Source organism: Scatophagus argus, chromosome 2 (genome assembly GCF_020382885.2).
Source record: "Scatophagus argus isolate fScaArg1 chromosome 2, fScaArg1.pri, whole genome shotgun sequence".
Classification (NCBI taxonomy): domain Eukaryota; kingdom Metazoa; phylum Chordata; class Actinopteri; family Scatophagidae; genus Scatophagus; species Scatophagus argus.
The window spans coordinates 23,189,004-23,210,946 of NC_058494.1; the positions used below are offsets into that span (position 1 = coordinate 23,189,004).

The window sequence follows — 21,943 nt, forward strand, 5'->3', positions numbered from 1 at the left end:
ATGCTCACAAACACACACATGGGAAGCACACACTAACACACAACTAAAGCCTCATGATAGATCTGCTGCTCAGGCTGTCAGGGAAGTTGGGGTAGTCATCCAGTCTGACCACTATCACCTGCTTCCATAATGACAGTCTCACAAGGGAGAAGAGGATGGAGGGATAAACAGAGAGGCATGGAAAAAGACGAGAAGAGAAACAGGAACGACGCCCTCTTGCAGCAGAGGAGTGGATGCGATGCTTGAGGATGAACGAAGGGAATAAAACAAAGCTTTTTGACACCACTGGCTGCTGATGGAGGGAGGAAAGGATGTGGTGAGAACAAGAGGAATGACAGATGAAGAAGTAAAAATGGTTGTAGAGGGAGAGAAAGAGAGAGAGAGAGAAAGGATGGAAAAACAGCAGAAGCAAACTTGAAAGGCAAAACGGTATTAAGAGAAGGAGAGCAGTTCCTGCTGTGCTTGTGTGATTAGGTGACTGAGATCCTCCGTGGTTCTGCAGTGATTATGATTACTCGGCTCTCCCTGGTGGCTTTTCGTGGTTTATGTCTTTCCTTTATTTTTTCTTTGCTCCACAAACGTTTTAGGTATGCCATGTGCTAAATACATAAAACTTTTCCTTATGTATTCTAATTCTCTAATTCTGTTGTTTGCTTTGGTAATTCACCACACCACCCTCCTCCCCAGCCCCCACTGACTCCTGCACCCCTCCCCACCCCCCACAAGGATTCGTAAACAATACACAATACAAATTTCAGTCCACCATGTCATGCTGAACAAAATGTCTGTGTTCCCAGGGATACTTTAGATGGCCTAATCGACAGGTAAGCCAATTTACCACTTGATTTTATCAGCTGTAACTACCTATCTAATTAATGTTACTTCAAAATAACACTATCTACTTGTTGTTAATATTTCATGAATCTTGCAAAAGAGTCTTAAATATGTACTTGGCTCCAGAAATGTCCCAGAAAAAAATTCATCAGCCTCACCAGCTGAGGCTCCATGTAGACAAGACGTGAAATAAAGAAAGAATGTTGTTCATTCATGTTATAAACCCGATTATTAGGATTTCACTCTAACAGAATCCTGCTGAACTGCTGGACAAGCGAGACAAAAATTAAACATTTTCAAAATTAACAGAAGTAAGGGAAGTAACCCTGGGTTATGTTAGAACAAACACAACGCTTATCGGCACTGAAAACTTACTTCACCCTCGCCACATAAGCAGGTGTGTGTGTGTGTGTGACTGTACGTATGTGTACAAGTGTACCTGTCAGCGGTCCAGGTGGTCACGTTGTACGGGACGTCAGCGGTGTGTGTGTTCCAGTCCCCGTTGGGCAGCTCTTTGACCTGCAGTGTGAAGTACCTCAGCGGGGAGGAGCCTGAGCCGCCCATCACCCAGTGAAGGCGGAGACGGCGAGATTCAACGCCGTCCTGAGGGACAGACAACTTCCTGGGCGGTTGGGGGCGCTCTGCGGACGTGGTGAGGGGGGCGAAATATAAAAAGAAGTGAGTGGGAGGAGATGAAAGAGACAAAGGAGAAAGAAAGAAAGAAAGAGAGAAGGTGGAAAAGGGGTGAGTATATAAAGAGTGGAATTAAAGTGGAAACAGAGGAGGGAAAAAAGGGCAAAAACAGTTACATGATTGGCCAACCAGCTTCAGTTTGATTTTTTAAAAAAACACAAAGAAAACATTTAGGTTGATGTGCTGATATGTTTTAAACATTCATGGCCAAATGTGAAAAAAAAAAATAAATAAATAAACAGACGGTGAAAAAAGGTTGAAACGTCTACACACTTATCTCCACTGCAAACACAAATACAAACACAAGCACAGGCCTCCTCAACAACTCAAGGCTCTTATTTTAACGGTAGCAGTGACATGATACTTGTGTGTGTGTGTGTGTGTGTGTGTGTGTGCGCAGCTTCTCTCTAGTGGATGAACGTGTTTGATTTTACAAACAGACAAACTTAAATATATTCAGACTTTTCAAGGGTACTCTGAGCTAGTTTCAGTTTTTGTCAAATTATGCACCTATGATGATCTTACGTTCGGTTACACAATAACACGTTCTCTGCCTGAAGTCTGGGTTCATGAACATATATGAAACCCAGATACTCAGGGTTCCCTTTCTAGAAACATATGCAGTCAATATGTTTCTCCACTCATTAATTCACATTTTTCCTCTAATCTGTTCTCTATTTGTCGCCATACATGTCAACATACAACTGTCGTCCGGACAAATGGGGACTCTAATGGACCTTCTGCTGCACATACTTTGTAAGTCAGGATATACGCAGCCTACATGTACATCACATATGCACCAGTGTGACTGCTGCACTGCAAATACTCAAATGAAACCAGACATCTAACCACTGCAGCATCAAAGAAACAATTTCTCAACAGATTGTGTGTGCATGTGTGTGTATTTGTCTTCGCTATTCAATTAGAAGATGAAAGATGGCTCTGGGAGTCGGTATCTTTTACAACAAGGCTGGCAGTAGCTGGGCGATTAGTGTGTGCTCGCGCGCACACACGCAAACAAAAACACACGGCTGGGCGGCATTACGTGTTTAATTTCAGGGGCATCACGCTATCGATTAAGTCAAGAAATAAAAGCATTATCGATCCTCTCTGAAGTTTAATTAATCTGCACTTATGTTCTCAAACATGCGCACAAAGTCCCTCACACCCGCACACACACACGCACGCACACACACACAGGCCCGTCCTCCTTTATCACAAGTAATTTAAGTCAAATCTGTTGACTCCCTTCTTCCCTCACGCCCTTATTCTTCATTCCCTTCAAGATTTGAATACTATGTCCCTCTTTTGTTTTCCTGATACCGTCAGTGTCTCCCTGTCTGTTCTCCTCTTGTTCTGTTCCACCCTTAAGATCATGTTCAGATAATAAACTCGTAATCGTTAGGACGAGTGCTGCTCTTCCAGCACTTACACGACTGTTTACCGCTTGGCAAGAGAGAGGAGAGAAGCGTGGAAGAAAGAAAAGGTGGTCGCAGAGAAGAGGAAAGACACGGTTGTTGGGGGATAAATTCTGCTAAATATGCTACCGTATGTTGTCCATTAACGTGTCAGTTAGCCCCCTCTGGCAGACAAAAATCAGCACAGATAAAAATCTATCTAGAGGGAGTTGCGGTTTTCTCTAATTCATTCATGCTCACGCACACAGACTCACACACATACACACTCGACACGCACACTCACAAAGCCAATTTTCTTTTTTCAGGGATTAAGTTGGTCTCTTCAGCATCATCAGAAAGAAATCTCTATTAGGCTTTTCTCTCTATCTCACAGTGAGAATGGGCTATTATGTTACTGAAGTGGAACAGAGAACCACTGGATTCTTTTCTGAAGAAATCCTGATAATGATGGTGCCGATGTTGTGATATCTGATCCAATTAAAATGTACCACACAAGCTGATAGGTCCAAATAGAATATCTGACATCATGATTCCAGGTTTTCAGAAAACTTCACTTCACTGACACATTTTTACTATAGGGACTTTCATTGCATTTCAATTCTTTGCTCGCTGTACACGATGGCGGCTGACAGAGAAAATTGGAGAGAGAGATCAGGGATGACATATATCAAAGACTGCGAGCTGTGTTGAAACCAAACTTATTCATGCGTTAGCCTGCTGAGACACCACCGTAAATGCATTTTTAAAGTGATATTTCACTCCTCGGCTCAGCAGCGATCAAACCTCAACGATGCACAGCTCTGAGACCTTTTCTCCATGTCTCTTTATCAATGGATTACACCACCCTGTTCACACAATCTCACACAAACGCAACCCACGGCTGCTAAACGGTTTGTACGTATTTGATTTTTCTCAGGATTCTTAAGATTCTTTTCAAAATAAAACACTCGTTCAGTGCTTACATACAAACAGAAGTCACAGGAGTACTTGATAAGACGTACTTAAATATTAAAGTCTGCTATATTGAAATTGAATAAAATCTATTGACGATTTAAAATGATGTACTAGTGAGGGAAGACAAAAACATCAAGAAGGCAAATCAATACGTCTGCATATATATTTCTAAATTAACACCGGATCAAACGGCAATGTGAAAGTTATCTCGCGTAGCGGCCTACTCTGCGATGCCTTCCCAGTAACTGCAGTCAGGCACTTAGTTAGCCGCTACCTGGTGAAAGCAGTGAAGCATTTAGCATTTATACAGTATATTTCCCTCGGGAGTTGACGGAGATGAAAAACAAAGCTAAAAGAGAATAAATACTGGACACAAACACCAGTCTGAATGAATGCTAATGCTCCATCTCTGCTGGATGCGTAAACCAACAGGTTTGCCATGTCAGCATTTTAAGGTGATGTATCAGTGTTGTGTTTACAGCTCATTTCCGCTGCCCCCCCACGTGACAATACAAAGAAAAAAAGAAACAAGTTGTTTGGAAGCAGCATCCACTGATGAAAACGTTCTTATCTTCAGCTAGCTGGAAAATTCCTCTTTAGAATTGGATTCCTGTTGTTTTCTGCTGCTTCCTGTTGTTGTTGTAACTCAGGGGCCACCTTGGCCTCTGTGTCAGCTTGTTCCAGTACAAACTGTCCTGCGTTACCTTCTCTAGTCAGCAGTCAGTCAAACATGTATCTCGACAAGTCCAGACGACACGGGACAAAAGCATCACGACCTCAGACTCGGAAGAGAATAAAAACTCAACTTTTTTATGTGTTTCCCACAAACGACTTCACCTCTTAAAATGTCAAGTCGCTGTAAAAATCTGTTCTTCCTTTATGACCGCAGTGCGTGAGTTTTTCTGTTCTGTTTTTGCAGACAAAACCATTTCAGGAGAGCTGCTGTCACTGTTCCTACCCCTCGATCAGCACGGCCCGACACACTCGGCGTTTGAGGATGTGAAAATGTCTCTTGTTCTCACAGTTTATACCCCACGATGAGACCCGTGAAAGCTAAAATTAGATGAAATGTTAAAAAAAAACTAGCATTAACATTTTTGCTGCCCTTAAAGGAAAAATTACCATGACTGCAGAGTGCTGATAAAACTATTAAGCAATAGTAATTACTTTGGTTTAGAATTTCAGATTTATGGCTTTTCATGGATCTTACTCTCTTTATACTCTAGCAAAAAAAGACTTCCTCTGCAAATACCATTTAAACACATTGCCAGTGTAATTCTTTGTGCATTTCTCAGCCGCCCACAAGAGAGCACGGTGCTATGACAAAGTAGCCAGTGTTGGAAGACAGCTGAGAGACAGAGGGAAAGGCTAATAATCCTTGTTGTCTCAGTCAACAAGACATTTGAGATCCGTGGATTTATCAATAATTTTTTTACGATAATTAAACTAACTATGCGTGCTATGCAGACTCCCATTTTAATGGGCTACAGTTGCATGGACGCAGGCAGACTCTCATTGTGTTCCTGCAGGAGGGCTAATACCTGCTGATTTCAATATCTATATTTACTCCAAAGCAGCTCTTCATCCGCCACAGTTTCTAAATGTCATTTCGTCTTGTTCTGTATGCAAAATATCCCACACACAGAAAAGGTCATATCTTTTTATTTTTTTCCCCCTAATCTTAGTGCTAATACTTAGTGCACAGTAACAATAGATTCTGGATGACCAACCACAAACTACTTACTGCTGAAACGCTGATAACCTGTCCAGGCTCAGACAGCATACAGTAACTTAATGACCCAGTGGGTGACAAAATGTAACCTTCAGGTAAATTTAATAACATTAATCAACTCACTCCTGCTTAAAATTAGAATTTAATGTCTAATCTGGTTTATTTAACACATTTAAATTTCTTATGCATTATTATAATTGAATGTGAATTTCATTACAGATTATTACACTGAGTTGGTGCAAATGCCGCACAAGATACATGACACTTATAAATAAGGCAGTGAGGAGGAAAAAGGCAAATTTTCCTCGTCATCATTCAAAGCTTCCAAGCTTAGACCCCATCACTCTTGTTGAATAAAACAGCAACGTACAGAAGTCAGTTTTATAAGAAGAAAATGAACACATTCGTTTTACTGGTTCTACTAGTGTGAAGTTCAGTGTTGTTCACGATTAAATCTCACCATTTCTACACCTCCTTTAACGCGAGGAAAGCAAAGAGTGTGAAAGTGAAGCAGGGTTCCCACACGGTCTCAAACATCAGGTTCATTCGACACATGACACACAAGGACCCAACAGGTCACAGTCTGAGACACACATCACAGATAATTACTGTTACGACAGTGTGAATTTCTGTAATGAGAACCAGCAGGCTTTACAAAAGCTCACAAACAACAATTAAAAAGTAAGAGTCTCGAACACTTCTGAGCTGTGCAGACTGTGGAACGTAGTCTACTTAGCCTACCAAGCCAAAAAATATCAAAAGAAATGAAATTTAGATTTTTTTCCACAAACATTCAAAGATTTCCAGTGGGAGCCCTGCTGGTATTTCAGAAAAGGTTTCTAATCTTCTGTGCTTCTGTACTCGCTGACCGCACTCTTTCTGTGAAGTTTCTTCTTCTGCCATCATTTAGCCATCAACCACATGCTGTTTATCCATACAGGCCTTTTTCACAGCTGACATTTCGACTCAGTGTAGCAGGAAAAGGCACAAGCACAATAAATAACATAAATGATGTTCCCTTTGGACCGTGTGAAAGTACTGTTGGACTATAAAAGAAAACTGAAAACTTTTAAGCATTTATCTGTAACATTTAATAGTCATGTCTACCTACGTACTTGCCTGCCAGCGAGCGCTCTGCCCATTCGCAGCAGCAGCAGTGGACTCGTTCAACAGCTAATCCAGTGGATCAAAGCACACACCAACAGCAGCGAGCAGCAACTGCCGAGCCGAGTGCCGCTTTCGGACTGAGGTACGTTCGTGACGGCTTTTACGAGCGTTTTCATGACTGTGGCACCTAATAGAGTTGTTTGTGTATTTATTAGCATAAAAAAAAGCAAAGAGAGTTTGTTGAATGTGGCAAAGCCGCCGCTCACACATCCACACCAGCCGGAGGGGCAGTCGGTGTGGTCAGACAGTGAGTCCTCACTGTCCTCATGGTGTGAAGTCCTGCAAGGCACGCGCAGCACAGGAAATGGAACTACTGCACGTTACAGACTCAAAAAACCAAAACCAAAAACAAAAAAGTTTATAATATTTAACCTCCTCTTTCAATCAACAAAACTAAAAATGGTTTTTGCACGTTGATACAGTTACAGTTACTGTTGACACGTTCAGACACCGTTTTCGTGAATGAAATTAACATCAGCTCACATCTGCATGTTTAGAGAGAAAGACACGACAGCAAACCAGATAGCATGCGGAGCTTTCGTGTGTGTGTGTGTGTGTGTGTGTGTGTGTGTGCATCCTGTACCTCTGCGTTCGGTGGTAACGACCAGGGCTTCCTGTTCGTCGCCCCAGCCCACGGCGGTGCGAGCAGTGACCCGGAACACGTAGGTCTGCTCAGGAGAAAGTCCTGTGACTGTGAACTGTCGAGCGTTGGAGCCCACCTCCACTGTGGTCCAGCGCTGAGGGTCCCTGCTGTCCAAGCGGTAGGAGATCTGGTAACCTGGCGAGTGACAGAAGAAAAGACAGACGGAGGAAGAAGAAGAGTGTAGAAATCTGTGTGAAAGTCTTGTTTGTGAATGTGTTCCTGTGTGTTTTTGTGGCCTACTTTGAATCACAGAGACCACAGGAATTAAAGATGGCACAACATGAGATCAGAAGCAGCCTGGAAACACACAATGACACATACCACACACACTCATTTCCACAGTCACACTTACAAACAAAGACACTTTTATGCAGTTCCCGAAGTCTGTCCATATCTGCTCTGCAGAGATCTGATCCACACAGTTGCTTCACTATTAATACCAGGAGGTTTTAGATCATACACAAAGCCAGACAGAAAGTCTTAGTTCTGTCATTGAACACCAGTGCGCACACACACATTATAAAAACATACAACCTCTCTTCTGTCCCCTTGGCTGTGACCCGTGGTGCACACGCCTTGTGTCTGTTTCTCTGTCTTGTGAGCAGTAGGCCATGTAATAACACTAACACCCTTCAGCACACACACACACACACACACAGTCAAACCGCCGATCCCCGACGACGCCTTCCACACGCCACCGGCCACTCACAGAGGCTCCCAATATGGAGACTGTGTTGCAACCCAAATACGTGTAACTAAGCAAGTGTGCAGTGCGGAGGTGGTCACAGCGAAAGTGTCAGGACGGTAATCTGCTCAGAGGCAACTAATCTGGTTGTGCGGGTGATAATCTCATCAGATTGTCTGATTGTATATTAATATGAATGCAGTGTGTGTGCAAGATTATTGGATAACAGCAAGATAATAAATCCTCTTGCATCGAAACAATTGGGTCAGAGCACAACATTATCTTCTGTACTGAATATCATTATATCATCATCGCTGCCATCACATACATGACGCCAAAGCTCCATTCAAAGTGTCATGCCAGAGGAAGCCCATGTCTGCTTTTCACTGCAAAGATGGAACAAACAGCGTATTTCATACTGCCTCCTGTGCCTCCAATCAAAACCCTTAAATGAACACATTTTTTTGCTTTTAGCTGCTCGGTGCTCACTGGGCTTGTCTGGGGTGATTAGGAACTCAGCAATGGCAAAGCTACTTAAAGATCCTCCGCTCATGTCGCAGTTCAACACCACAGATAGCACACAGCGTTAAATCACATGTCTCTATGCTTGTAGCTTGTTAGCTTTTTTCCTCCACACCATGAATGAAAAGAGACAGAAAGTCAAAGTAAGTATTTTTCATCATTACACTCTTCATTGATTTGTTTAATATTTCATGGTTTACTTTAAGTGTTTAATGGATTGTTTTGTATTGCATTTGATCTTATGTTTCGCAAGCCGTGTAGTAAATGTCATGAATGCATTAATTGAAGTAAGTGGGAATAATAAAGACTAATTTACTCCAGTGTTTACCGCACCTGCAATAATTTGTGATATTTTCTTAATGTTTTCCTTCTCATATCTAGAAAGAAATCATCCACCCATCCCAGAATGAAGCTGCCGCAGTAATAAACTGTTGGAATGGCATTTGGATTTCGGTGATTAAATGTGTGCACCACACCAGGTGTTCTGAGATCCAAAGCCACTGCCACCACTGTAGCTTTCTGACAGTATGTACAACCGATATATAGTTTGTTATAATCCTATTTTGGCAGTTAGAGTGTGTGTGGTGTGCAGTTTTATGCTAACAGGCGACGGTCATCAAACTCAAGCTTTTAAAGTTCAGTTTCAATTGAACTTCATAAAGAGACAAACTGTCGTGCAGCTGTGAGCAGCTCGTCCATTCAACGTGAGCACTGCATCGTGGAACAGCAGTATACGTCCAGAGCACACTCAAAAATCAAGCGTTTTCTCTGAGTACGCATACTGACTGTTTTGAGTGGTTTATTTTGTGACCTCAGTGTATGAACACACTGCAGACTCAAAACTTCACTATACTTTGCATGCAGTGCGGAAATGAGCTATCTGTCACCACGATGTTTGTGCGGCTGCGTTACATTCACAGAGAGGTCACGTGGAAACACAAACGCCTCACTTTGCCATGTGCCAAATTAGAGTGTGCACCTTCTGCTGTGTCGTATTTCCTCCGTCCACCTTCTGTGTCAGCCCCCTTTGGGTTGAGAACCCAAGGAGAAATGAGGCAGTCAGTACAGAAACTGGTGCACTACAATTTGTATCTGCATAAACACACACAGACCCACACAGTCTGTCCACACACACACACACACACACACACACACCACGTACTCAGCAAGGGCACAGCGGGACTGTGTGTTTGTGTGTGTCTGTGTGATCCAGAGAGAGAGATTTGCCCTCCCCCTCATCCTTCTGTCACATGGTGTCGCACTAAATGTCCTCCCCCTTACAATACAGTCACACATCACTCACACTGTCCTGCTCGACTCCCTCCCCCCACTGAGAGGACAAACACAGACTCCTTTCTCCCCTCTGTGCAACGCACACACACACACACCTGTCCCTCTTCCTACCTCCATACATCTCCCCTCTGCTGTCTCTCGCCTTCTGTTCTCTCTGTTTCCAGCTCAGCAGCTCTTGCGTTCCTCTCAGCCTCTCCTCTTCTTCATTAATCTGTTCTTTCTGATTCGCTCTGCATGCTGTGACTTGCAGTTTCAGAAATAAGTGTTTATATACGAGGCTATGCATGCATCAGGAAAGGTGTCTTGCTTCAGCAGCTATAATAGTCCTTTTCCCGGGTACAAGCTTGATCACCGACACTCACACACACTCGCACATACGCACACGTACATAAACACCAACAAACCTCTGCGCTGAAGTGGAGAGCAGTGAGGAGAGAGCTGACCCTTGTTTGAAAGCTAAAAACAGAATCAGCTCTTTTCCATTTTACGGCATTTACGCCCTTTCTTCCCTTGAAAGATCACAGCGGTGTGTGTGTGCGTGTGTGTGTGTGCGCACGCGCCTCTGTACGCAAAAGTCCATTTGTGTGCATGTGTTCAAAAACTGCTAACTCATTCGCTCCATAAGCCAAGCTCTGTCCCTCAGCAGCTGAAAATAAATTTATTGTCACCACAAGCTTAAAACACTGGATTGCGATTTCAGCATTGCTCTAAAGTACCTGCTTTCTTGTGCGTGTGTGTGTGTGTGTGCGTGAGTGTTTTTGTGTTTGTACCTAATATTATGCCGTTAGGGTTTGTGGGTGGCTGCCAAACCACCCTAACTGATGACAATCGAACTTCTGGAAACACCATCCTGACAGGGGGGCCTGGAACTGGAGAGAAAAACACAGAAGGGAGCTGAAACTGTAACAACACACACAAAGTGCAGCAGAAAGAATTCATTCAATACTCTAATGAGAAAGAGAGCAATTCAGCATCAAGCTCTTATTATCTAATAAGTTAGTATGATGGTAACAAAGTTAACAGTACGTGCATACGCTCTCTCTCTCTTTACACACACACACACACACACACACACACACACACAGAGCATCTGATACATTTTCAAAAGGCACCTCTAAAAGAAGCAAAATGGAAAATGTAATTCTCTTTGTTCTTCCCGATAAAGGTATATGTTCCACACGACCACACGCATGTCACTGTGAGTGTGCACGTGTATATGCGTGTGCGCAGAGTGTGTTGCATGTGAGTTACTGACAGATAGGATGGAGGTTCATTATACATTGCCGGGAATTGACTTCCCCGTTCTTGTTTCATCCTGAAATGAGAAAAACTTTTCAAACGTGACACTGCTTGATAGAGGATGAGTTTGAATGTGCACATGTGAGTCTTGATGTGTGTGTGTGCGTGTGTGTGTGTGTGTGTGTGTCTGTGTGCTTGTGTTTTATTAATCAAAAAACCAGGCCAGGTTGCTGGCATCTTAAAAAGTCTGCGGCGGTTGCATCTGAAGAGATATGCACCCAAGTTTCACACACACACACACACACACACACACACACACACACACACACACACACACACACACACACACGTGAGTTCTCCATGCCTGGGCTGTGAAGGGGTCTGAGGGGTGAGCAGAATGCTGTGGAAGATCAGTGAAGTGGGGGGAAAGAGGCTGCTGGCTGTGCTGACAGCAGAGGTGTGAAGAGGTGAAAAACAGCTACCAAGGTGAGAAGAAGGCAAAAGTGTTGAACGAGCGGCTGGACAGAAAGGTCAGTGATCAGACGACGGAGAGCGGGAGAGAGGAGGAGATATCCTACCATCTTCTTTGGTTCTGAGCAGTACGGGGTTGCTCAGGGGGCCGTCACCCATCTGTGTGTACGCCAGCACCTGCAGCACATACACTGTGTATTTCTGGAGAAGCGCGAGGAGCAGCGACGTGTTCCCCTCTCCTTCTGCCACCTGAACACTGGGGGGACCTTCTGAGTCCTTCTCGCTGTACAACACCTGGACACAGACACAGGCCCGTGTGTCACTCATGTGGTCACAGTCCGAAATACAGACAAAAAAATTAACAAATACGTTGAGTTGGATCCTGCAGTTTTACAATGTCAGCTCCTGCCCACTGCTGTCAAACTCCACAACAAGCACAGCTGAGACACTGGACATTTAAGCTGTTGAATGTGTTAACTGGACAATAAATCATGTGCAATAATGGAACAAATGTTCACACCTGACCTGCAATAATACATGTGTAGTAATAATGGTGCAATAATCCTTACTCATGTAACACTACTACTAGGATCAGTACCTACATACAAATCTGTACAATAATCAATCCATCTACTAATATATATATATATATACATAATATATATATATAACTTGAGGGACTCTAGTGTAAATAGTCTTTTTCTTTTCTGTACTGTGTACAGCTGAAGGTACTTGTTTCCTGAGTATTTATCCTTTCTGAATGCACACTTATTCTTTTTGAATGCAGGTACTTGTTTTCTGTGTATTTATTCTTTTTGAATGCTCATCCTTCCCTTATCCTTGCATGCTTTGCACCCTCTATATCCTGTTTGCTGCTGTTAACACTGTAATATCCCAGTTATGGGACTAATAAAGGATTATCTTATCTTATCTTATCTCATCTGTATGTGCACTTTGTTATTTCCTTCATTTGCTTTGGTGGCTTTACACGATATGAAGTTGGTTATGTACATGTTGGTCATTGTCAACAAATACCACTGAAAGACCAAAACCAACTTTCAGACGTGTCTGTAGCACTCAGTCCATTACCTGTTCCTTCCTCCCACAAATGTGAATCTTTAAGAAAGCTACAATTTGTATATTTCAATATCGGCAATGGGCTGAAAGAAATAAGTTAGCTCTCATCTTCCCTGTTTTGGTTCACCGTCACTGCTCTCATAGCTTTGTTTTTTGGCCACAGCAGGCTTCTGCTCTTATAGAAAATACTCTACGAGGTGGTTGTACCTCAGCGTTGTGTTCTTGACTTGTTTCTCCTGATGGAAAAATCAGTTATGAGTCATAAACATAAACTTTTACTATTAGAACAAGCAGAGTGATTTTCTAAAAAATCAAGGCAGTACAGCTTTCAGAAAACATTAGTCAGACATATGTGTATATGTTGAGGACTATTTTCAGCTGCAGATGTGGAGTATTTTGCAGCACTAGACTGGTGAATGTGAATTGACCTGTGGAATTTACATCAGCGTCCACATACAGAAAAACACATCAGCACACACTGCATTTTCTCTGGCAACAGAAATTTGTCAGGAAATGTCTTTTTTCTTTTCTTTCTTTTTTTCGTATTCATGAACTGCCTGCCACCCTTAAAACCATTTTGAAGGAAAATGTCAGCTCTTAAGTGTCTAAAATCAGAAATAGATAGGAGCAGTGCGTGGCAGGAGGCAGGAGAACTGTTCAACAGCTACTCGGAGGAGGAAGGTGTTGAAGAGCTGCTGCTGGCAGCAACTTCCCATCTATTAACGTGGTAGGCATACTGCTGAGTGTAATCCTCAGGGGGGAACAAAAAAACCACACAGATGGGGAGTGTGATGTGCTCTGGGCATAGTGGATCATATGACCTGAATTTTACACAACATTTTTAAAATACTGGATGGTTTTGGTTTACATCACACAGTCAATTTCACTCGCTTTCAATGCTTTGTGCTGTGTTTTGTTCAGGTGGCAAACAGGAGCTGTACTGTAAGAGATGTAAGATAAGATCTTTATCATCATTATACAAACAGTATGTACATGCACTCGTAAATTTAACAAATCCTATTATTTTCATTATTGATTAATCTACCAAATCTTTTCCTGATTAATTCTTGAATCATTTTGTCTTCAAAATGGCAAAAACAACACCCTACAGTTCCCAAAACAAAGACTCTTCATTTCCTGTCCTAAGGACACTTTTGCTTGAAAAATGTCAGAAACATTTAGTCATTTGAAACAAGACAATCTCATAAAAGACAAAAAGACCAGAAGGAAAACCTGGTATATTAAACTAGATAATAAATAGATCAGATCACATCTTCATAAAATCATATTATACTAGAAACTGCTACTGCTATTTATCATTTTCATGGAGGAAGGAATAAATACATTTGTACCGGTTTAGTTTGTAATTTGTTGTTCTGAACCGTCAACCTGAAGACAACATCTCGAATCTTAAGCTCCGAGTGTGCATTTGGTTGTTTTGAATCTTCCGTGCCTTCCTGAGCACAAATTCTTATGTAAAGGCTGAAGATAGTGTTGTTCCTGTTTCCTTGAGTGAGACGTGTGACCTCAGACTTTAACCGTGCTGACAAGTTACTATGTAAAAGTTGTATTCACAAGTTACACTTTCTGAAGTCATTCAATAACACTAAGCTATGTGTTTACTCTTTATACCACAGAGCGATAGCCTTGTCAAAAATAATATCCTCTGTTGTAGCTTTGAACAAAGGTTTTCCTATTGTGCACGATGTTTTGTGCTTGCTTTCTGCTGTCGATGTGGACACCAAAATATTTCTATGAAGAAAGCTGACTTTGGGGTACATTGTGCATGACTGCAGGACTATGGTCACCAATTTATTTTGAACCAAATACCATCTCAGTTGTAATAACAAAAATCTTTTGTACATGATTTCTCTTTGTTAAATGTTCTTTTCTGATGTTACAGAAACATCACAGCTGAACAAGAAAAGTAAGACTGCAAATAACAGACAACTGGTACATGTCGAGGGTGTGCACAGGAGCAGGTAGAATCACATGAGACTTCCAGTTAGTGGTGCACTCAGGCTGCCAAAACTGCCAAAAAAAAATTTCTTGTACTTCACCATCAACAGTTTCTTCATCCAGTTTTCTTAAAAACCCTGCACTTCAGAGTATATCAACTATTTCACCATCCGGAGGTTGCAGCGAGACAGACTTCTCCGGCTTAGTTTGGAAATACAAGAGAAGAATGAGCTCTAATTTGGCAGACGTGGACAGACTGTGGGCTGTGCTGCTTAAGTGGGTCACAAGTCTGGACTAATGCAGAATCTCCAAAAGCATATTCACTTAATGCATGTATACAAAACAAATCACCTTGTCTTGTCTAAGCTGCAGTTTATGTTTTAAATTCTAAATAAACAAAGCCCTTTTCAAAAATAAAAGGCTTTAGGAATTCATCATCCATTTTTCTTACATGAATAATCCAGTCATTGTCTCTGACACAACATGGTGGAAACTGTTGTTTTATGGAAGAGTATTAAACATTAAAACCTCTCTCATATGCATGCACACAATTACACACAGCCCCCGAACCTACTTAATGTAGTCGCATGCTTTTAAAAGCAGTATTGTAGAAAGATCAAACTGGAGCTGTTACGGGCTATTACGTCATATTTGTCTTAGATTAGATTTTTCTTCTCATGTCTGTGTGCATCTGCATGAGACTGTGTGAGGGTGTTGGATGATGATGTGATAACAGGCTGAGGGGGTCAAGTGAGAAAGCCGAGGTGGGATATTTTGTGTGTGTGTGTGTGTGTGTGTGTGAAAGTGTTTTATGCACCTTATATCCAAGTATGACTCCATTCTTCTGTGCCAGAGGGAGCGCAGACCATCTGAGCAGGATGCTAGAGGAACTCACAGCCTCAGCAGTCACATTCACTGGAGATCCAGATGGAGCTAGAGAACACACACACACACACACACACACACACACAGAAAGCCTTGTTGATGTCTTTCAAAAACTGGTGATTTAAATGTATTGTTTAACATGACATTTGTTTATCACTCAATCATCTCCACGTGACACAAATCTGAATCTGAAAATAAGCAAAAAACATTTTCACAATTGCAGGAAGTCAAACTAAACCTTTTATCACAATGTCACTTAAACAGGAAATTAAGGTGACGAAAAGGTTGAAATTCTACCATCTTCTTTGGTAGCCTGAATAAATTAAGGTTAAAATTGTTAAGGTTAGGTTTTGCATGCCACCCCTCTCTATCAAAAAAAGGGCAAACTCTGCTTGGTTGAGACAAACAACAAAACAATCACTCGATGAACAAAATCCCATTATTAGGTCTACAAAGCAAGAAGAAGAAAAACCAAAAAAACATCCTTTACTCCTGCAGTCATTTATTATCAATAAACAAAACCGCTAAACATGACATCATGTTTGAGGAAGTCTGTCTACAGCTCCACACATTTACATCAGGCACCTGTTAGATGTGCAAGTGACACACACACACACACACACACTCAGCGCTACTTCACCAATCTTCGATTTTACCTCCATCATCTCCCCCTCCCCTGCCCGCTCTCTGTCAATCTTCCCCTCACTGAAATGGAGTGTGAGTGCAGAGGGCAGAGAGAGGTGGCAGGATGAGAGGGGACTCAGGGAGGTAATTGGAGCTCCTTGTTCCTCATCCATCAGCCTTCTTATGCCCTGCTAATACAATATTGGTCTGGCAGGACTCTTGCAAACGGGACTGACTGAGGCCTGAGTTCATACCAGATTCTGCAGTTTGTACGGCGACAGCGTTGCTCCATGGTCCAGGTCCGATGGAGTTGTAGGCTTGAATCCGAACCTGGTACCGGGTCCAGGGATTCAAGCCCTCTACCGTGGCTTCGCTGGCTCCCCCGGCTCCCTCCACATCCTCGGTCCTGTCCTCGCCCTGTCCGTCTGTCCTGCACACACGCAGCCGGTATCCCACAGTCTCTGGACTGCTGTTGTACTCGGACTCTGCGAGAGGCTGCAGGGTAACAAAGTGTGAGAGGGGAGATAAAAAAGAGAAGGTGAGATGGAGGTGTTTCATTTATTGCTGTTGTTTTATGTAGAAATAATGACACACTGGAATAGTTCTTCAGACTTGCATGGGTTTTTGTAGTGACTTTCACTGTTTATATATAAGTTAGTAACTATCACCTGGCGCATCCTGAACCTGATGACAACAGAGAGCCACTCCAAATGACCCAGCCTTGTTAAGTTGAGAAGATGTCTATTTTCAGGATAATCTCAGAGGGAACTGATTTTTTATCCTATGCACTTCATTCTATAATAGCTGAATAAATGAGGGCCAGTGAGTCAGTCCAGGACTATGCAAGTATGTTATAATGCGTCAGCACTTGACCTCCGCGTTGTCCCTGTGCCTTGGAAAATATTCAAACAGAGAAAGAGCTGAAAGGATGACTGAAGGTGAAACAAGCAGACACAAAATGCAGCAACTGTTGTGACTGAATATAATATTCATACTGTAGATTATAACATCATTATAACAATGGATTTTGAACTAAAGTGGCCTCCAAGTTTAGGTCTTCAATATGGTATAAACAAAGAAACACAAACATATACACTGAGAAGGGACAAAGCATTTTGCTCTCAAGAATAGAAAAGTTCAAACTGTAAAGTACATTTCAAAATCTTTCACTGTCTCGTCCCCAATTACATCCCATCTCCTGATCTTTCTCTCTCAATCACCCTCTTTTCCCTGTTTTATTCAGACTCTGTCATCCTCTTTTAGTTTCTTCCAATCTCATTTCCTGTCACCCTCCCTCCTTTTCCTGTCTGTACTTTTTCTTTGCCACCTCATTCTCTCCACCATGTCATTGTGTGTTACAGCCACAACCTCAGTGCCCTAAAATCATGTCAGCAAGTTCAGTTTGCTCGTAACATAAAACTCCATGGAAGGTTTTTACCGACATCGTATGGTGGCTGCTCTGTGCTGCGCAGCAGATAAGGAAGTAAAGCACCCAGTCATTTTAAATACCCAAGTGATTTAGCTCAGCTTACCATTTAGGAGCCATATTACAGAATGTCACATTAGCTTTATTACCCTTAATATGCAGCTTAGAATAATAACCTTAGCTAAAACCATTGTGATGGTTTCATTACAGCAGAAAACCTAGCATAGCTCAGCCTGGGCGCTAACATGCAGGTAAAATCCCATTAGCATGCTGCACAGGTAGCTCATAGTGCCTCAGTGTCTGTGTCTGATTTGACAGGCTCTTTTTCTCATTCCAACTCTTAAATGGAAAATACTCTGCTCTCCATTTATGTTATAATAGAAGAGGGGAGGGGTAGTAGAAGAGAGAGGGAGGGAAAGAACGAGGGACCAGAAGCAGGAACAAGAGGGAAAAGAGAAAAGACAGTAAGGAGAAAATTACATTGCAGTTTGTGCTGCTAGCGGTCCGCGCTGTGAATGGGAAATGTGACAGATTAGTGTTAGCAGTGATAACAAGGAGAGACACTTATTATAGGCTGTCAGCCACTCAACCTGTGCAGTCCTGCTGCTGGTGAGTGTACACTCACACATAAACATACATGCACTGACATAAAAATAAGAGACGCAAAAGCAAAACACACACACACACACAGAAATAGCCATATTTCAAAACTGTCTTAATGATTGTAAAGGGGCATAGTAAGGTTTTAATGTGTTATATAGTTAAGTGTGTGGTGTGTGTGTGTGTTAAGTGTGCGCATCTCAGTACCTTCCAGCTGAAGCGCAGGCTGGTCTGTGTGGTAGACAGCAGCGTGAGGTTTGAGGGGTGTGCGTCAGGGGCAGCCTGTAGGGTCTGAATCAGCCTTGAGGGGGCGCTCATGGGGCTGGAGCCGACAATGTTCACTTGCTGCATCCTGAACCTGGTGAGAACAGAGAGCACAGTTACAGTGAGTCCAGATCGTTTGTCATGAGGAGTATGCTCAGCTAACAGATGTAGAATGTGCACAAGATTAACCCAAGATGCATTTTGGGTAATGTAGGCTCCTATGTTTTCGGAGTCTTACCCAGCTAGGGACTTAAAGTCACCTCAGGCTCTGTCGCTTCATTTTTGACTTTTCTTATTTAAAACAGCCTCTACTGAGTTCTCCATCCTTGTGTCAGTGCAATACTGAACTGCTGGAGAACCTTCGAAAGACTAAATAAATAAATAAAATAAAAAGTAATTTGTGACAAATCTCTTTTGAGTTGGACATTGAGGTGAAGTCAAAGAAGAACAGTGGGTGTCTAATATTTTCAATTGATTATACAGTGAAAAAGCTGCGGGAAAAACACAAAATAAAGGGAGTCAGACAGCATTTATCAGCCCACAGCTCCTCCTCATACAAAAAAACACAGAACAATATCACAGGACATGTTAGCAAGGCAACCAGATATCACAGGATGAGTGAAGAAAAACTATTTTGGACTTTTGTGTTCACTGCTAGTTCGGTCAGTTGTGATATTTGCTAAACAATATTGTAATCACTGAGATCCTTTGGCTGGAACTCTCCTCCAGAGAATTTCAGAAAAACCCATTGACATATTGGTAAGCTGTCTGAAGATGCCAGACATTTAGTCTGAAAGAGATAATAAATACACAGACCTGTTCACACACACACACACACACACACACACACACACACAGCCATGAGGGAGTGTTTGTTACTTTTGTTACTTCTAAATTGAACCATGTTTCAGAGTGGGTGTGAGAGGTAAAATGTGTGAGAACACAGACTGCGTGTCAGGGACGACATCTATGAGTTCTCGTCCCTGTATGGGGAGCCAGAGAGCAGGCTGTAAAGAGGGACTTAAAGCGGGGGATAAGAAACACAGACAAGTGCATCACTTCATCTAATGTCCCAACGGTGTCGCCTGCGACAACATAATCCCTGAGTGTGCAACGTGTGCACACACAAACCGCAATCCCATTACAGATAAACGCGGAGATACAGAGAACAAGAGGCAGAGACAGACAGACAGACAGATAAAGAGAGAACAGACAGACACAGAGAGAGATTGATAGAGACATAGAGAGAGAGAGAGAGAGAGAGAAAGAAGAGGAAGCGCTGCTGCTCTTCAGAGTGACGACAGATCATGTTTAGGAACTACAGGTTCTCCACGGCCCCTGAGCAGGGATTACAGACACTCCTCTCTCCTCCTCCATTTCCTATTCTCCTTGTCTCTCATCCCTTTGTCTCTGCTCCTGTTTCATGCTCTTTGCTGCCCTCCTCGCTTTCTCATCACCTTTCTTCTCCCCTGCCCTCACCCCCACCCCCCCTCCTTCCCTCTAGCTAGTTGCAGGAGGGTAATAAGGATCTGCATGCAGCAGCTGTGAAGGTGCTGACAAACAGAAAAGTCTGGGATGGAACTGTCTCTCTGTGTGTCTGTGTGATTTATCTAACTTCACCTGAGTCTTGCAATACTGCAGAAACTGGCGGAGAGAGTGAGATGTGTGTGTATGTGGTAGCAATTGTTCTGTTCTTGTGCAGGCTATGTGTGTGTGTGTGTGTGTGTGTGTGTGTGTGTGTGTTTGCTGCTCACCTGTACTGGGTGAATGGAGTGAGGTTGGGGATCTCCAGCATGTCAGCATCTGGCTGGTTGTCCTTCTGGTAAACAAGGCTCCACGCCTCTTCTTTCCCATCCTCCTTCACTACCTGTTAAACGGTGACACGGTACGTTACAGGATGACTTTTCCTCCCGCTGTGTAAAGTACACATGCGCAGAGACAAACAAAGATGAACGCACCTGGCCTTCCACTATCCACCGCGATATGGCCGTCTTGCCATCCGGACCAGGGCGGAACCGAAGCGTTGCTGTCCGAGGGCTGATGTTGGCGACGACTAAGTTAGATGGTGCACCAGGAAGTTCTGCAACAGACAGAATACTACATTACTCATGGCTCCAAAGAACGACAAAATGTTTTCTATCATCCAGCTAGCAGCGGAAGGCCACTTTTTCCCGCACTGTGTTTCGTGACCGCATCCTGTGTGACTGTCGCACGCACGCACAGGTAGTCTGTGCACTGCGTGAGCAATCTTTCAGCATAGATTTACAAATTGTTTGGAATAAAACCACACCTCCCTGCTGGTGCTGCAGCAACCAGGTGCAACAAGCATTCATTTGCAAAAGCAAAACAGGACTGTGGCATCACAGCGTGGCAACTTATTTGAAAGGCATGGATCAAAAGAAATGAACAAGACAAATAAAGATTTCTGCATGAAGGGATAAAAATATGAACAATGTCAACACGGAAAAAAATGTAGTCAGAACAACAACGCAACAACAAGGCTTATTGATAATCCACTTGCAATAATACTGATAATTAAAAGAGAAAAATGAAGAATCACAAAAGAAGAAGAAACTGCCTCCAGACTATTGTTTTTTTATGTATTCACGTGTCTGTGCTCGGTCATTTAGAAATGAAAATAAGAGTCTAGTCTCAGAGAGAAAAAGTTAATTTTTCTAAAGCACAGGAACTTGTGCTACGCCTGTACTTCGCTCTCTCTCTGACAGAGCAACTGAATTCATATATTCAAGGTTGACAACACAATGGAGAGAGAGATAAATCTGTGCAACAGTGGAGGCGAGAGGTGAATTAAATGCACAGTTCACTAAAGTCCATTTAAGGCCTATAAATGTCTCGGCAGGCTGCAGGCCTCATAAATTATGTCTGACCCATTCATATTCGAACATTGTTCCATCTCCATGGCGATAATGAGTGACAGGAAACATGCAATGTGGTTGGCAAGGTGCGGCAGCCTGAATGCCGCAGCCACAAGAGAAGCTGCAAACCTGCGAGCGCTTGGCTGAGAAAGATCTTCTCACTCCATTTCAGGCTGCATCTGATCAACTGACTGATCAGTCGTAATGCATCAGAACGCCAGACAACTGAAGTATAAACACGTCTGCGCACAGCCGGCAAAATGCAGCTCAAAGATTTCCTATTTTAAGTCTGATGCATCTCTTTGTCTGTTTGTTTCCTTCCTCCCTCAGAGAATGCATGAATAAAATGTCAGCCAACTTTTAAAAAGCTGTATTGTGAGGATAACTTGGTTGGGAAACATATTTCGACTGTAACTGCCTTACCCAACCGGCAAATGGTACAAATTGGACACTATCAATAACTGGAAGAAAAGAACAACTGGAAATCTAAACTAATTCAACTTACAGTACAAAGAAAATACTCAAAGTTTGTTCTTTCTCATTTGCTGCTAAACACCATCGACTAAAAGTTTGGATAGCTG

General features: G+C 42.6%; 1 protein-coding gene across 4 annotated transcripts in view; it reads right to left on the minus strand.

The window, feature by feature from the left end:
• LOC124049736 (protein sidekick-1-like) overlaps positions 1 to 21,943 on the minus strand; it is a 203,391-nt gene that overhangs the window by 17,234 nt on the left and 164,214 nt on the right. For all 4 annotated transcript variants that reach the window (XM_046371712.1, XM_046371721.1, XM_046371731.1 and 1 more), the window contains 9 exons: positions 20,445 to 20,566; positions 20,241 to 20,353; positions 18,430 to 18,580; positions 16,451 to 16,691; positions 15,505 to 15,620; positions 11,759 to 11,945; positions 10,712 to 10,810; positions 7,382 to 7,576; positions 1,274 to 1,475 (listed from right to left, as the gene is read on the minus strand). In XM_046371712.1, the coding sequence (XP_046227668.1) occupies positions 1,274 to 1,475; positions 7,382 to 7,576; positions 10,712 to 10,810; positions 11,759 to 11,945; positions 15,505 to 15,620; positions 16,451 to 16,691; positions 18,430 to 18,580; positions 20,241 to 20,353; positions 20,445 to 20,566 (1,426 nt within the window). The remainder of the gene's footprint in view (positions 1 to 1,273; positions 1,476 to 7,381; positions 7,577 to 10,711; positions 10,811 to 11,758; positions 11,946 to 15,504; positions 15,621 to 16,450; positions 16,692 to 18,429; positions 18,581 to 20,240; positions 20,354 to 20,444; positions 20,567 to 21,943) is intronic.